Genomic DNA, 15,540 nt, shown 5'->3' with positions numbered 1-15,540 from the left:
GTCCTGAGTTTTTGTATATTTATTTTTCTATTTGATATTTTTTTTGCACCAGAGGAAGCATTCAAGGGTGAAGGACGCATTTGTTTTGACAGCATTTGTTGGTTTATTTTTTTTAGTTTGTCCCAATATTATTTAGATTTTACTTTGATCATGACTTCCCATACTTTTTATCTATATTGATTTACCAATCTGAAACCTAGAAACACTTTTTATCCATCAGTTTATAAGCTTAAATTAAAATGCTTGTTTATATAATTATTTTGCAGCTTTAAATCAACGCATAAGTTTTCATTTATAAGCGTAAACTAAAATGCTTGTTTATATAATTATTTTGCAGCTTTAAATCAACGCATAAGTTTTCATTTATAAGCGTAAACTAAAATGCTTGTTTATATAATTATTTTGCAGCTTTAAATCAACGCATAAGTTTTCATTTATAAGCGTAAACTAAAATGCTTGTTTATATAATTACGTATTTTGCAGCTTTAAATCAACACATCAGTTTTCATCTTCGTACAATTATTTTACAACTTTAAAGTGATTCATTCCTTTGGTTATATTAATTTTACAACTTCAGGAGTCAACCTAATATGTTTGCGTAAAAAAATGTAACTTCCATTCGACCCAAACATGCGAGGCAGCTGTGTAACTTCCAACATGTGTGAGACTGTGAACTCGTAGCATCAAATTCTCCTTTTATTTGAGACTCCTTTAGTATTTTCCTTATATATTTTGATTTGAATTCTAATTGTCAAGATGCGTACTAAGTTTGAACTCATGGATATCAAATTCTTCTTTTATTTGAGACTCCTTTAGTGTTTTTCTTATATATATTGATTTGAATTCTAATTGGCAAGATGCATACAAAATGTGAACTCATGGATATCAAATTCTCCTTTTATTTGAGACTCCTTTAGTGTTTTTCTTATACATTTTGATTTGAATTCTAATTGGCAAGATGCGTACAAACTTTGAACTCATGGATATCAAATTCTTCTTTTATTTGAGACTCCTTTAGTGTTTTCCTTATATATTTTGATTTTAATTCTAATTGGCAAGATGCGTACAGGGTGTGAACTCATGGATATCAAATTCTCCTTTTATTTGAGACTCCTTTAGTGTTTTCCTTATATATTTTGATTTGAATTCTAATTGGCAAGATGCGTACAGGATGTGAACTCATGGATATCAAATTCTCCTTTTATTTGAGACTCCTTTAGTGTTTTTCTTATATATTTGATTTGAATTCTAATTGGCAAGACCCGTACAAAGTTTGAACTCATGGATATCAAATTCTTCTTTTATTTGAGACTCCTTTAGTGTTTTCCTTATATATTTTGATTTTAATTCTAATTGTCAAGATGCGTACAGGGTGTGAACTCTTGGATATCAAATTCTCCTTTTATTTGAAACTCCTTTAGTGTTTTTGTTATATATTTTGATTTGAATTCTAATTGGCAAGACGCGTACAGGGTGTGAACTCATGGATATCAAATTCTCCTTTTATTTGAGACTCCTTTAGTGTTTTTCTTATATATTTTGATTTGAATTCCAATTTGTAAAGATGCGTACAAAATATGAACTCATGGATATCAAATTCTTCTTTTATTTGAGACTCCTTTTGTGTTTTTCTTATATATTTTGATTTGAATTCTAATTGGCAAGATGGGTACAGGATGTGAACTCATGGATATCAAATTCTCCTTTTATTTGAGACTCCTTTTGTGTTTTTCTTATATATTTTGATTTGAATTCTAATTGGCAAGATGGGTACAGGATGTGAACTCATGGATATCAAATTCTTCTTTTATTTGAGACTCCTTTTGTGTTTTTCTTATATATTTTGATTTGAATTCTAATTGGCAAGATGGGTACAAAGTTTGAACTCATGGATATCAAATTCTTCTATTATTTGAAACTCCTTTAGTGTTTTCTTATATATTATTTTGATTTGAATTCTAATTGGCAAGATGCGTACAGGGTGTGAACTCATGGATATCAAATTCTCCTTTTATTTGAGACTCCTTTAGTGTTTTTCTTATATATTTTGATTTGAATTCCAATTTGTAAAGATGCGTACAAAATATGAACTCATGGATATCAAATTCTTCTTTTATTTGAGACTCCTTTTGTGTTTTTCTTATATATTTTGATTTGAATTCTAATTGGCAAGATGCGTACTAAGTTTGAACTCATGGATATCAAATTCTCCTTTTATTTGAAACTCCTTTAGTGTTTTTCTTATATATTTTGATTTGAATTCTAATTGGCAAGATGCGTACAAAATGTGAACTCATGGATATCAAATTCTTCTTTTATTTGAGACTCCTTTAGTATTTTCCTTATATATTTTGATTTGAATTCTAATTGGCAAGATGCGTACAAAGTTTGAACTCATGGATATCAAATTCTCCTTTTATTTGAGACTCCTTTTGTGTTTTTCTTATATATTTTGATTTGAATTCTAATTGGCAAGATGCGTACAAAATGTGAACTCATGGATATCAAATTCTTCTATTATTTGAAACTCCTTTAGTGTTTTCTTATATATTATTTTGATTTGAATTCTAATTGGCAAGATGCGTACAAAATGTGAACTCATGGATATCAAATTCTCCTTTTATTTGAAACTCCTTTAGTGTTTTCCTTATATATTTTGATTTGAATTCTAATTGTCAAGATGCATACAGGGTGTGAACTCATGGATATCAAATTCTCCTTTTATTTGAGACTCCTTTAGTGTTTTCCTTATATATTTTGATTTGAATTCTAATTGGCAAGATGCATACTAAGTTTGAACTCATGGATATCAAATTCTCCTTTTATTTGAGACTCCTTTAGTGTTTTTCTTATATATTTTGATTTGAATTCTAATTGGCAAGATGCGTACAGGGTGTGAACTCATGGATATCAAATTCTCCTTTTATTTGAGACTCCTTTTGTGTTTTTCTTATATATTTTGATTTGAATTCTAATTGTCAAGATGCGTACAGGGTGTGAACTCCTGGATATCAAATTCTCCTTTTATTTGAAACTCCTTTAGTGTTTTCCTTATATATATTGATTTGAATTCTAATTGTCAAGATGCGTACAGGGTGTGAACTCATGGATATCAAATTCTCCTTTTATTTGAGACTCCTTTAGTGTTTTTCTTATATATTTGATTTGAATTCTAATTGGCAAGATGCGTACAGGATGTGAACTCATGGATATCAAATTCTCCTTTTATTTGAGACTCCTTTTGTGTTTTTCTTATATATTTTGATTTGAATTCTAATTGGCAAGATGCGTACTAAGTGTGAACTCATGGATATCAAATTCTCCTTTTATTTGAGACTCCTTTAGTGTTTTTCTTATACATTTGATTTGAATTCTAATTGGCAAGATGCGTACAGGATGTGAACTCATGGATATCAAATTCTCCTTTTATTTGAGACTCCTTTTGTGTTTTCTTATATATTTGATTTGAATTCTAATTGGCAAGATGCGTACAGAGTGTGAATTCATGGATATCAAATTCTCCTTTTATTTGAGACTCCTTTTGTGTTTTCTTATATATTTGATTTGAATTCTAATTGGCAAGACGCGTACAGAGTGTGAATTCATGGATATCAAATTCTCCTTTTATTTGAGACTCTTTAGTGTTTTCTTATATATTTTGATTTTAATTCTAATTGGCAAGATGCGTACAAAATGTGAACTCATGGATATCAAATTCTCCTTTTATTTGAGACTCCTTTAGTGTTTTTCTTATATATTTGATTTGAATTCTAATTGGCAAGATGCGTACAGGGTGTGAACTCATGGATATCAAATTCTCCTTTTATTTGAAACTCCTTTAGTGTTTTTCTTATATATATTGATTTGAATTCTAATTGGCAAGATGCGTACAAAATGTGACCTCATGGATATCAAATTCTCCTTTTATTTGAGACTCCTTTAGTGTTTTTCTTATATATTTTGATTTGAATTCTAATTGTCAAGATGCGTACAGGATGTGAACTCATGGATATCAAATTCTCCTTTTATTTGAGACTCCTTTTGTGTTTTTCTTATATATTTTGATTTGAATTCTAATTGTCAAGATGCGTACAGAGTGTGAACTCATGGATATCAAATTCTCCTTTTATTTGAGACTCCTTTAGTGTTTTTCTTATATATTTGATTTGAATTCTAATTGTCAAGATGCGTACAGGGTGTGAATTCATGGATATCAAATTCTTCTTTTATTTGAGACTCCTTTAGTGTTTTTCTTATATATTTTGATTTGAATTCTAATTGTCAAGATGCATACAGGGTGTGAACTCATGGATATCAAATTCTTCTTTTATTTGAGACTCCTTTAGTGTTTTTCTTATATATTTTGATTTGAATTCTAATTGGCAAGATGCGTACAGGATGTGAACTCATGGATATCAAATTCTTCTTTTATTTGAAACTCCTTTAGTGTTTTTCTTATATATTTTGATTTGAATTCTAATTGTCAAGATGCATACAGGGTGTGAACTCAAGGATATCAAATTCTCCTTTTATTTGAAACTCCTTTAGTGTTTTTCTTATATATTTTGATTTGAATTCTAATTGGCAAGATGCGTACAAAGTTTGAACTCATGGATATCAAATTCTTCTTTTATTTGAGACTCCTTTAGTGTTTTCTTATATATTTTGATTTGAATTCTAATTGGAAAGATGCGTACAGGGTGTGAACTCATGGATATCAAATTCTCCTTTTATTTGAGACTCCTTTAGTATTTTTCTTATATATTTTGATTTGAATTCTAATTGGCAAGATGTGTACAAAATGTGAACTCATGGATATCAAATTCTTCTTTTATTTGAAACTCCTTTAGTATTTTCCTTATATATATTGATTTGAATTCTAATTGGCAAGATGCGTACAAAATGTGAACTCGTGGATATCAAATTCTCCTTTTATTTGAGACTCCTTTAGTGTTTTTCTTATATATTTTGATTTGAATTCTAATTGTCAAGATGCATACAAAATGTGAACTCATGGCATCAAATTCTCCTTTTATTTGAGACTCCTTTAGTGTTTTCTTATATATTTGATTTGAATTCTAATTGGCAAGATGCGTACAGGGTGTGAACTCATGGCATCAAATTCTCCTTTTATTTGAAACTCCTTTAGTGTTTTCCTTATATATTTTGATTTGAATTCTAATTGGCAAGATGCGTACAGAGTGTCAGACGCACCCCCCACAAACACATACACTGGTGGCAGCCGCGGGATTACCAGCAGACCCTAATACCAGGCGTCACATCTGCCCCACAGCCACGCCTCGCCTGCTGACCGCCTCTCCTCCTGCAGGCCGCCCCCTCCACCTCCCCCTCGAGGCTTTTCAGACTCGAGGAAGGAATACAGTGAGACCGAGTGCGACCGAGGCGGGAAGCGGAGCAGCAGCAGCGCCATCTCCTCCTCCTCGTCCTCCAAGTCTCACCACCTCCAGCAGAAGTATTACAAGGGTGCGCGCCCCCGGGAGTCCGGCTACCAGATCAATGTTTAGTGGGCCGGACCGCTGCCAACGACAACAGTAACAACACAGGCAGGTCACCCAACACACACACACACACACACACTTATATTACATACTCACACAAACACATACCTTACACACACTCACACACACACACACACACACACACACTTATATTACATACTCACACAAACACATACCTTACATACACATACATTCACACACACACACACACACACACACACACTTCAGAACGTTCCCCTTGACACAGCTTCCGTCAAACGTTCCTAGGACAGAATTTGGCATATTAGCTCGTTGTGATCAGGGCAGAGTTACTCCTGTTTAACCTGGGACCAGATCGTGTGTGTGAGTGTGTGTGTGTGTGTGTGTGTTTGTTCATCGACAGCCCTGTGCATATATAGGTTTCGTGGCAAGTATTGACACTGTGTACGCTGGTCATGGTGAGGTGCCGTGTTCGCGCCTCACCAAGCCAGGTCACCAAAATGCCGCCCAGTGTTAGGGTTGTTTATATGTGTGCGAGAGAGGTGGTGGTGAGGTGATCGTCGCTGTGATGGACAGAAGTATTCGACGGTGAAGTGACCTCCAGTGAGCGCAGGAAATTACAAAACAGGGAAACTAAAGTGAATCGGATCTTTGGAGAGAGAGAGAATGAGAGAGAGAGAGAGAGTGGGATCGCCAAACCGAATTACAGAAAATGCAGCCGATGTATACATAACAGTAAATTAAGGCTATGTTTATGTGCTCACCTGCAGACAGACAGTGAGAGGAAATACTAGACACCTGTAAATTAGAGAGCCTGTATTTTTATCTCCAAGGAACTGGCGGAGGAGTCCAGTTCGGGGTCCAGAGGGAGGTGGTGTGGGGTCGGGGTGCAGGTGACCCACACACACACACTCCCGCCCCACGTGTCCGAATTCCTGAGTGCAAGTGTCGGCGTTGCCTCCGCGCGTTGTGTGTGAGTGTTGCCCTTGACCGGAGGGCCGCCGCAGTGCCACCCCAGGACCCCCCACCTACAGCTCCACACAACCCCAGCCACCCCACAAAACAAGAAAAATTTACAATCATATCAATAACAATTTTTTTTCCCGTCAGTGTTCACGGTGTGGAGGCATGACAGTCAGTGCTTGGTTGTTGGGTCGACTCATTCCACAGCCTCACTCACACCCCCATGACTCCCCAGGGGGCCACTAATCCCCTACCCCCCCAGCATAACCCCCAGTATCTCCTCCCCGCGCAGAGGGAGGTCCACTTAACTGTAGTTAGTGTCGCCACAATCAAGTAGAAATGCAAACCTCTACAGCAGCTTCACAGGATATAATCTTTACAGCTCACACAGCAGTCAGTCAGTCAGTCAGCCAATCAGTCAGTCAGTCAGTACTCCCGTCAGTGTCACACCCCCACCCCCCATACCCCAGTCCACCGCCCAGCTTCAGGCCACACCCACAGCCACCACACTGTCCAGGACGCCACAGCACCAATGGAATGCACCAATCACAGCCTGTGGAATGCACCATAACAACACCAGTATCCCTCCCTTCCTCGGTTCCTCCCGCCCCTCGCCGCCGTGGGCAGCGAGGGGCGGGGGAGACGAGGCCAACGCCAAGCCGTTCGTGTCTTCAATCTTCCGTTCGTTCGTGCGTCTGCATCGGAGTTAGATGGCCTAGTGAGGGAGGGCGTTGTGAGGTCTTGCTGTGCTGTGTGTTAGCGCGCGCCGTGAGGACAATGTTATCCACCCCCCTGTGATGCATGGCTGGGTGGGTGTTGGTCAGGGTAGTGTGTGTGTGTGTGTGTGTGTGTGTGTGTGTGTGTGTGTGTGTACTAGATCAAAGCCTCAGGTAGTAAGCTATATAGTTATCACTTAAACATTTCTCCATCACTGCGCGGTACTTGGTTCTGTGTGCATGTGTGTATGTGTGTGTGTGTACAACTTACGAGCAAATGAGTGCACATGTGTGGCTGTATATGTGCTCGTTGACTACTCCCTGTCTGCTGGGTGGGTGAATAAGTGTGTATACACATGTACGTAAGTGTATGTAAGTGTGTGTGCGTGCGTATACCCATGACTGTCCGCATGAAGGCATGACTCTGAGGTTGTACGTAGCGAGACCATTCCAAAACAAGCCAAGGTTGAAGGGAGCCCCATCTCAGTGTACATTTATACAGAACCACGTCTTAGGTTACCATGTGATACTACCAGTACTACTTACTGTTGTTGTACCTACACTTTCTAGTAGCCGCGTGATGTCAGCGCTCTCTCCCAGGGTAGAAGCCAACTAAAAAAGGTGTTTAGTGTTGTGTTGTTGTGTGCTTGGCGTAGGGCGACCGGCGAGGTGGAGGAAGGCAGAGCAGGCGAAGTGACCAGCCGCGGAGGACTTATTAACTGTGTACGGCTTTGTGTGTGTGCGTGTGTGTGTGTGTGGGTAAAAGAGCGAGTGTGTGCGTGTGAAAGAGAGAGAGAGGGAAAAAAGAGAGAGAAACTGTATATTTGTGTGTGTGAAAAAGAGAATTTGTATGTGTAAAAGAGAGAGAGAGGGAAAAAAAGAGAGAAACTGTATATTTGTGTGTGTGAAAAAGAGAATTTGTATGTGTAAAAGAGAGAGAGGAAAAAAAAGAGAGAAACTGTATATTTGTGTGTGAGAAAGAGAAAATTTGTACGTGTAAAAGAGAGAGGAAAAAAAGAGAGAAACTGTATATTTGTGTGTGTGTGAAAAAGAGAATTTGTATGTGTAAAAGAGAGAGAGAGGGAAAAAAAGAGAGAAACTGTATATTTGTGTGTGTGAAAAAGAGAATTTGTATGTGTAAAAGAGAGAGAGAGGAAAAAAAAAAGAGAGAAATGGTATATTTGTGTGTGAGAAAGAGAAAATTTGTATGTGTAAGAGAGAGAGAGAGAGAGAGAGAGAGAGAGAGAGACTATGTTTGTGTGTGCGAGAAAAAGGGTTTGAGAGAAAGTGTGTGTGTATATGCAAGAGAGAGAGAGAGAGAGAGAGAGAATTACTTTAATGCTGTGAAATATAGATAAAGATTAAGTTTGTCACATTCACTGCAGAAACTTAAGCAAATTCGGTCAATACAGGGATGAAAGAATTTAAAGTTACTGCAACCGTAATATTAGTGTGTCAGAGAGAGCGCACCGTACCAGCAGTCATGTTCATTGCGTACCTGTTAGATAAAGGGTTTGCAGATTGTAAGGTCAGGTCAGGTCAGGTCAGGTCAGTACAGGCTCAGTCCTTGTCCATGTTCAGTAAAGCCCAAATATTAAAGCAGTATTGGAATATCTTAGAGAAAAAATAACTATCTTACAAACTTTCAATCTTTTCTTATTTCAATATTTCTCTTAATTTTTCTTTTCTTTAATATTCCTCTTCTGCATCTTGACCTTTTTTCTTTTACCTACGAATTTTCTTTTTTCAGTCTTTTTTCTAATGTTCTAATCTTAATCTTCTTTCTTTCTCTTTTTATTTTCCTCTTCTTTATCTTCACTTTTTTTCTTTTACCTACGAATTTTCTTTTTTTCAGTCTTTTTTCTTTTTTCTTTTGCTTATGAACTTGCTATCCCAATTTTCTCACTTTACCTACAAATGTTCTAATCTCAATCTTCTTTTTTTCTCTTTTAATTTTCCTCATCTTTATCTTCTGTTTTTTTTCTTTTACCTACGAATTTTCTTTTTTCAGTCTTTTTTTCTTTTTTTCTTTTACTTATGAACTTGCTATCTCAATTTTCTCACTTTACCTACAAATGTTCTAATCTTAATCTTCTTTCTTTCTCTTTTTATTTTCCTCTTCTTTATCTTCACTTTTTTTTCCTACCTACGAATTTTCTTTTTTCAGTCTTTTTTCTTTTTTTCCTTTGCTTATGAACTTGCTATCTCAATTTTCCTTCCTTTCCTTTTTTCACCTACAAATGTTCTAATCTCAATCTTCTTTCTTTTCTTTCTTTTCATTCTTATTTTCATCTTCACTGTTTCTTTATTTTACCTACGAATTTTCTTTTTTCAATCTTTTTTATTATGAACTTTATCCCAATTTTTCTCCTTTTTCTTTTTCCTTTGAACTTTCTAATCTCAATCTCCTTTCTTTTCCTTATTCTTTTCATTATTTCCTTCACTCTTTTTACCGTAACTTTTCACTAACTTGCTGACCTCAAACTTTTTTTCTTTATTTTATTTACTTTATTTTTCTCTCTCCCATTTTTTCTTTATCACATTTTTTCCTCTCCGTGCTTCCTTCTCTTTCCTTCCTTCTCTCTTTCCTCTCTCCATCATTCTTGTCCTTCTTTATCTCTTTCCATTATTTTTCCTTCACCTTCTTATTCTCTTCTGTGCCTCCTTCCTTCTTCCTACTCTTCTTATTTCTTTTCCTTCCTTTATTTTTGTGTTCACCCATTTCCTCCTTTCCCTTTTCCTCCCTTCCATGATTCTTAGTTATTTCTTCCTTCATTCCGTCTTGTATTCCTTCCTTCTACCCTTCTAAGTTCCTTCCCTCCCTTCCTTTATTCTCATCTTCCTTTCTCCGTTCCTTTCTTCTTTCCTTTCTACTTCCCTACCATCCCTCCTTCCTTCATTTCCTTCTCTCCTTCCTCCCTTCCTTCCTTCCTTCCATCCCTTCTTTCCTTTCCTTCTCTCCTTCCTTCCTTTCCTTCTCCTTCCTTTCTTCTATCCCTCCTTCCTTCCTTCCTTCCTTCCTTCCCTTCCCTTCTTCCTTCCTCCCTTTCTTCAATCCCTCCTTCCTTCCTTTCCTTCCCTTCTTCCTTCCCTCCTTCCTTCCTTTCTTTCCTTCTCCTTCCTTCCTTTCTTCCGTCACTCCTTCCTTCCTTTCTTCCATCCCTCCTTCCTTCCTTCCATCCTTCCTTTCTTCCATCACTCCTTCCTTCCTTTCTTCCATCCCTCCTTCCTTCCTTTCTTCAATCCCTCCTTCCTTCCTTTCCTTCTCTCCTTCCTTCCTTCCTTCCTTTCTTCCATCCCTCATTCCTTCCTTTCCTTTCCTTCCTTCTCCTTCCTTCCTTCCCCTGCAGACCGCCAGGAGGGGAAGGGAACTCGTGTATAACAAAGCCTCAGTTCGTTCAGTCTCTCCGGTCGTGAGTTCCCCGAGGAAGCGCAAGACGAGGTCAGCTTTCCGTTAGCACTTGCGAGAACGTTTGTAAATACCTGAGTTCCGCCGTTTCCGTTTGTTCATTCGTTTGTTTACCTTCGTTGACGGTGGCAGGTGTGTGTCGGGCGTCGGGGGTCAGGTGTGCGCATACATGCCGCTCGTGTGGGTATGTATGTGCGCGCCGCTGCCCGTGTACGCCGACGTATGCCATGTGCGCCACTTGTGTGTGTATGTATGTATGTATCATGGTTTACTGGGATGCTGCTGCCACACTGGAGGGAAGAGATGTACACACACACGCACACACACACACACCTGTTCATTACCCCAAAAGTGCCCAATCCACATCAACGGAGAAGAGCGGGTGTGTGTGTGCGTGTGTGCGTGTGTAGGTGTACATGAGTGTGTGCGTCTCCTCCTTCCCTCGATGTGTGTGTGTGCGTTTCTCGAGTTCATGAATGTTCTCTCTTCATATCATTTACGTCTTCCTGAACTTGAAAACCTGAAGTCTCAATGATTCACACACCTTCCCCCTCCCCCTCTCGGCCCCCCTCGCGATAGACAGACAGACAGACAGGCAGATAGGTAAGCACAGAAACAGACAGACAGAGTGCTTGTAAAGTCTGGTATGGTGGCTATATATATATGGTGCTATTTTGTTTATTTTTAAAGAGAGAGAGAGATATATATAAATGTGTGTGTGTATATAGATTCGTGTTTTTATCAATATTTTTTCTTCATCTCCAAACGGTGTGTTGCTTCCAAGTTTATGGTAAAGTGTTTTATTAAGGACGTGTTTCTTTGAGATGTTGATGGTGGTGGGGATGTAGCGATGATGAGGTGTTGCTTGTGTGGAAATTAATGATGGAGGATAATAACATAGTCTTCCCTCAAATAGCACGGTTTTCAATAATTCGTGTTCGGTTTTATACGGATTGTCATGAAGATCTTTTTAGGATTTTTAAATTTCCGGCTCGTCGGGAAATTTAAAAATCCTAAAAAAATCTTCTATGAAAATCCACTTAAAACTGAAACCGAACTATTGAAAACCATACTATTTGAGGGAAGACTGTAATATTAATAATGAAAATGATAAATGATAATAATAATAATAGTGTTTTTCTTAGAGATGTTGACGGTGATGAGGTTGCAGCGATGATGTGGCGAGATGTTGCACGTATGGAAATTAACGATGGAGGATGATAACAGTAATAATAAAAATGAATAATAATAATAATAATAATAATAATAATGTGTTTCTTAGAGATGTTGATGGTGAGGATGCAGTGATGATGTGGTGAGATGTTGCTTGTATGGAAATTAACGATGGAGGATAATAATAGAAATAATAATAATAATGATGATGATGATGATGATGATGGTGATGATACCGCACAAAGTTTTAAAGAAGGAGACGGGACGGTAGACTGATATTAAACTATTGAAAGTGAGACAAAACAACAACAACAACAACAACAACAACAACAACAACAAAGGCAATGAGGGATGAGGAAATTAAGAAGGAAAAGAGAAAATGAAAAAAATAAGAGATATAAAATAGAGGTAAAGAGAGAATGAGGGACTGAGAAACCGATAAGGATAAAGAATAAGGATAAGAAGAGATAAAGAAAGAGAGAGATAAGGAAAAAAAGGAACAAAACTTAAAAGAAAGGAAGAAAGGAGGAACATAGAGAGGAGATGAGAGAAGGAAGGAGAAAGTGATAAAGACGTAGAAAAGGAAAAATAGACATGAAAATAAAGAAGAGATAAAGAGAGAGAGGAGAGGAAAAAAAAAAAGAAAAAAAAAAGAAGGAAGAAAGGAGGAACATAGAGAGGAGATGAGAGAAGGAAGGAGAAAGTGATAGACGTAGAAAAGGAAAAATAGACATGAAAATAAAGAAACAAAGATGAAGAAAAAAAGGAAGAAAACACAAAAGAAAGGAAGAAAGGAGGAACATAGAAAGAAGATGAGAGAAGGAAGGAGAAAGTTAAAAAGACGTAGAAAAGGAAAAATAGACATGAAAATAAAGAAACAAAGGGAGAGAATGAGCGAGAGTGAGGTGATGAGCTAAGGAGAGACTGAGAGAATGAGACAAAAAATTAAAGCAAAGAGAAAGAGAGAAAAAGCGAGACAAAAAAAAAGAGAGAAAACGACAACAACAACAACAATAACAAAAAAAGACGAAACGCTGAAAAAAATCGAAAGCCGAGATGTTTAACGACAAATAAATCAAAAGTTACGATTAATTAAAAAAAACTTTGAGAATTAAAAAAAAAATGACAAAATGAAAATCAGTTTAAAAAAAAGAACATCAAATTGGAAAATACGGAAATACTGATAGGAAAAAAAAATAAAGAAAGAAATCCCAAAATATCATCAAAGGAGAAAAAATATTAAGTTTCAGAATACAAAAAAAAAAAAAAAAGTCTTCGTAACATTGAAAAAAATAATAGAAGAAAGAAAGAAATCATAACAAGCAAAAAATTAAAAAAAAACGAAGAAAAATATTAAAACTTCAACATATATATTAAAAAAAAAAATATAACAATCCCCTCAATTTTGACCGACGGAAAGACTGTCACAAGGGGTTTAGGGAAGGTGCTGGCGGACGGTCTGCTCTGCCGCTGTCTGTCCACCCATCTGTCTGTCTGTCTGTGTGTGTGGCGAGGGTTCCGGGGCTCGGTCTTAATTTGACAGTGCGCCTTAAGCCAATGAAATCCAACCCTCCTTCACAAGATATTCCAAGGCTGGGGACTCAAGACTTTGGTGGGTGGGTGTGTCCGTGTCTGTCTGTCCTGCTGTTGATGTTGCTCTCACTACCCTCTGCTTTTTTTTTCTCTTTTCGTCTCGTTCTCTCTGTTTCTTTGTTATAGGCCTACGTTTCCCCAGTTTTTTCCTTCACTTTATTTTTTTTGTGTTTTTTGCGGTCTCCTCTTCCTTTTCCTTCATTTCCTTCCTCCACTTTCTCCCCTTCCTGCTTCTCCTCTTTTCTTTTTACTATTTTCTCCATCTCCTTTTCTTTATTCATCTTTACCTCTCTTCCTTTTTCCTTCCCTTCTCCTTTATCTTTTTCTTATTCACGTTCTCGTTCTTCTTGTTTTTTGCTATTTTCCTTCTTGCTTGTTCTTCTTGTTCTTTTCCATTCTCTCATTTTTCTTCTTTCTCCTCTCCTTCCTTCCTTGTTCTTCTTGTCTTTGGTCTTTGCTACTCTTGTTCTCTTTAATCTTCTCATTCCTCTTTCTCCTCCTCCTCCTCCTCTTCCTCCTCCTTCAGACAGTGCGAGGGGAGGAGGGGTGCGGGGGGGCAGCAGGCATTAGGCAATTCCTCTTTCTCCTCCTCCTCCTCCTCCTCCTCCTCTTCCCCTCCTTCAGACAGTGCGAGGGGAGGAGGGGAGTGGGGGGGAGGCAGCGGGCATTAGGCAATTCCTCTGTCTCCTCCTCCTCCTCATCCTCTTCCTCCTCCTTCAGACAGTGCAAGGGGAGGAGGGGAGTGCGGGGGGGCAGCGGGCATTAGGCAATTCCTCTTTCTCCTCCTCTTCCTCCTCCTTCAGACAGTGCAAGGGGAGGAGGGGAGTGCGGGGGGGCAGCGGGCATTAGGCAATTCCTCTTTCTCCTCCTCTTCCTCCTCCTTCAGACAGTGCAAGGGGAGGAGGGGAGGAGGGGAGGCAGCGGGCATTAGGCAGGGTCGGGCACGAGCTCCCCGGGGCCTTGAGTCTCCGGTCTGACGCGTTGGAGCTGTGTGAGTGTTAAATAGATTGTTTATATGCATTTATATGGTTATATCACAGTGTATTAAATTCTATTTGTAAAGAAAACATGTTGAATAAAATTTTACATGTTTTTCTCTTTCTGTTCCCTCGCGCTTTTTTAATGTCTGTCTCTCTTTATCAGTTTTGTTTGATGTTTCTTGTTCTTTTTCTTTTTGTTTTCTTCTTTATGTCTTTGTTTCTCTCTCTCTCTCTCTCTCTCTCTCTCTCTCTCTCTCTCTCTCTCTCTCTCTCTCTCTCTCTCTCTCTCTCTCTCTCTCTCTCTCTCTCTCTCTCTCTCTCTCTCTCTCTCTCTCTCTTGTTTTCTGTTTCCCTTTCTCCCTCATTCTGTCTTTTTTTGTCTCACTTTCTCTCATTTCTCTCTCTCTCTCTCTCTCTCTCTCTCTCTCTCTCTCTCTCTCTCTCTCTCTCTCTCTTTTTTTTATTCTTTCTTTCTGTCTTTTTCTCTCTCTCTCTCTCTCTCTCTCTCTCTCTCTCTCTCTCTCTCTCTCTCTCTCTCCTGTTTTCTGTATCATTTTCTCACTCATTCTCTTTTTTTTTGTCTATCATTCCCATATTTTTCAGATTTCTCCTGATCCATATTTTAATTTCATCTGATTTTCTTTTTTCTTTTTATAGACGTACATATTCTGTTTCAATATTTCTGACTTTTTCTGTTCCCTTCTTTAACTGAGTCTGATTTTATTTTTATTTTACTACTATATATGTTATCCATTCTAATATTCCTGACTGGGCTGTTCCCTCATCCCCCAACACACAGAGGCTCCGGCAGCACCTTCAGGAAGAGAGGAAGAAAGACAGCAAGCAGGGGACCCAGACAGGACCTTGGGCAGCCTTCAGGTAAGTGGTATACAGGTGGTGGTGGTGGTGATGGTGGTGTTAGGTGTTGTTGATGATGGTTGTGGTGGGTGATAGTGGGTGGTGATGGTAATGGTGGTAGTGGTGGGTGGTAGTGGTGTTGGTGGTTGTGGTGGGTGGTGGTGGGTGATGGTAATGGTGGTAGTGGTGGGTGGTAGTGGTGTTGGGTGTTGTTGGTGGTTGTTATGGTTGTGGTGGGTGGTGATGGGTGGTGGTAATGGTGGTAGTGGTAGTGGTAGTGGTGGTAGTGGGTTGTAAAGAGCGTTGCTGTAGTGAAATCATTAAAAAAAAGAAAAATGCATGTCCACACC

At 38.2% G+C, this 15,540-nt stretch overlaps 1 protein-coding gene across 6 annotated transcripts in view; it reads left to right on the top strand.

The window, feature by feature from the left end:
• LOC126986357 (cell adhesion molecule Dscam2-like) overlaps window positions 1–8,047 on the top strand; it is a 93,649-nt gene extending 85,602 nt beyond the window's left edge. For 3 of the 6 annotated variants that reach the window (XM_050842413.1, XM_050842411.1, XM_050842410.1), the window contains one exon: window positions 5,294–8,047. In XM_050842413.1, coding sequence (XP_050698370.1) covers window positions 5,294–5,525 — 232 coding nt within the window. In that variant the 3' untranslated portion in view covers window positions 5,526–8,047. The remainder of the gene's footprint in view (window positions 1–5,293) is intronic. The other 3 variants (XR_007739624.1, XR_007739623.1, XM_050842412.1) reach the window with 3 other exon arrangements.
• The last annotated feature ends 7,493 nt before the right edge of the window (window positions 8,048–15,540 follow it).

This window comes from Eriocheir sinensis, chromosome 61 (genome assembly GCF_024679095.1).
Source record: "Eriocheir sinensis breed Jianghai 21 chromosome 61, ASM2467909v1, whole genome shotgun sequence".
Classification (NCBI taxonomy): domain Eukaryota; kingdom Metazoa; phylum Arthropoda; class Malacostraca; order Decapoda; family Varunidae; genus Eriocheir; species Eriocheir sinensis.
Note: the sequence above shows the minus strand (reverse complement) of the source record. Positions and strands in the feature narration are given on the sequence as shown.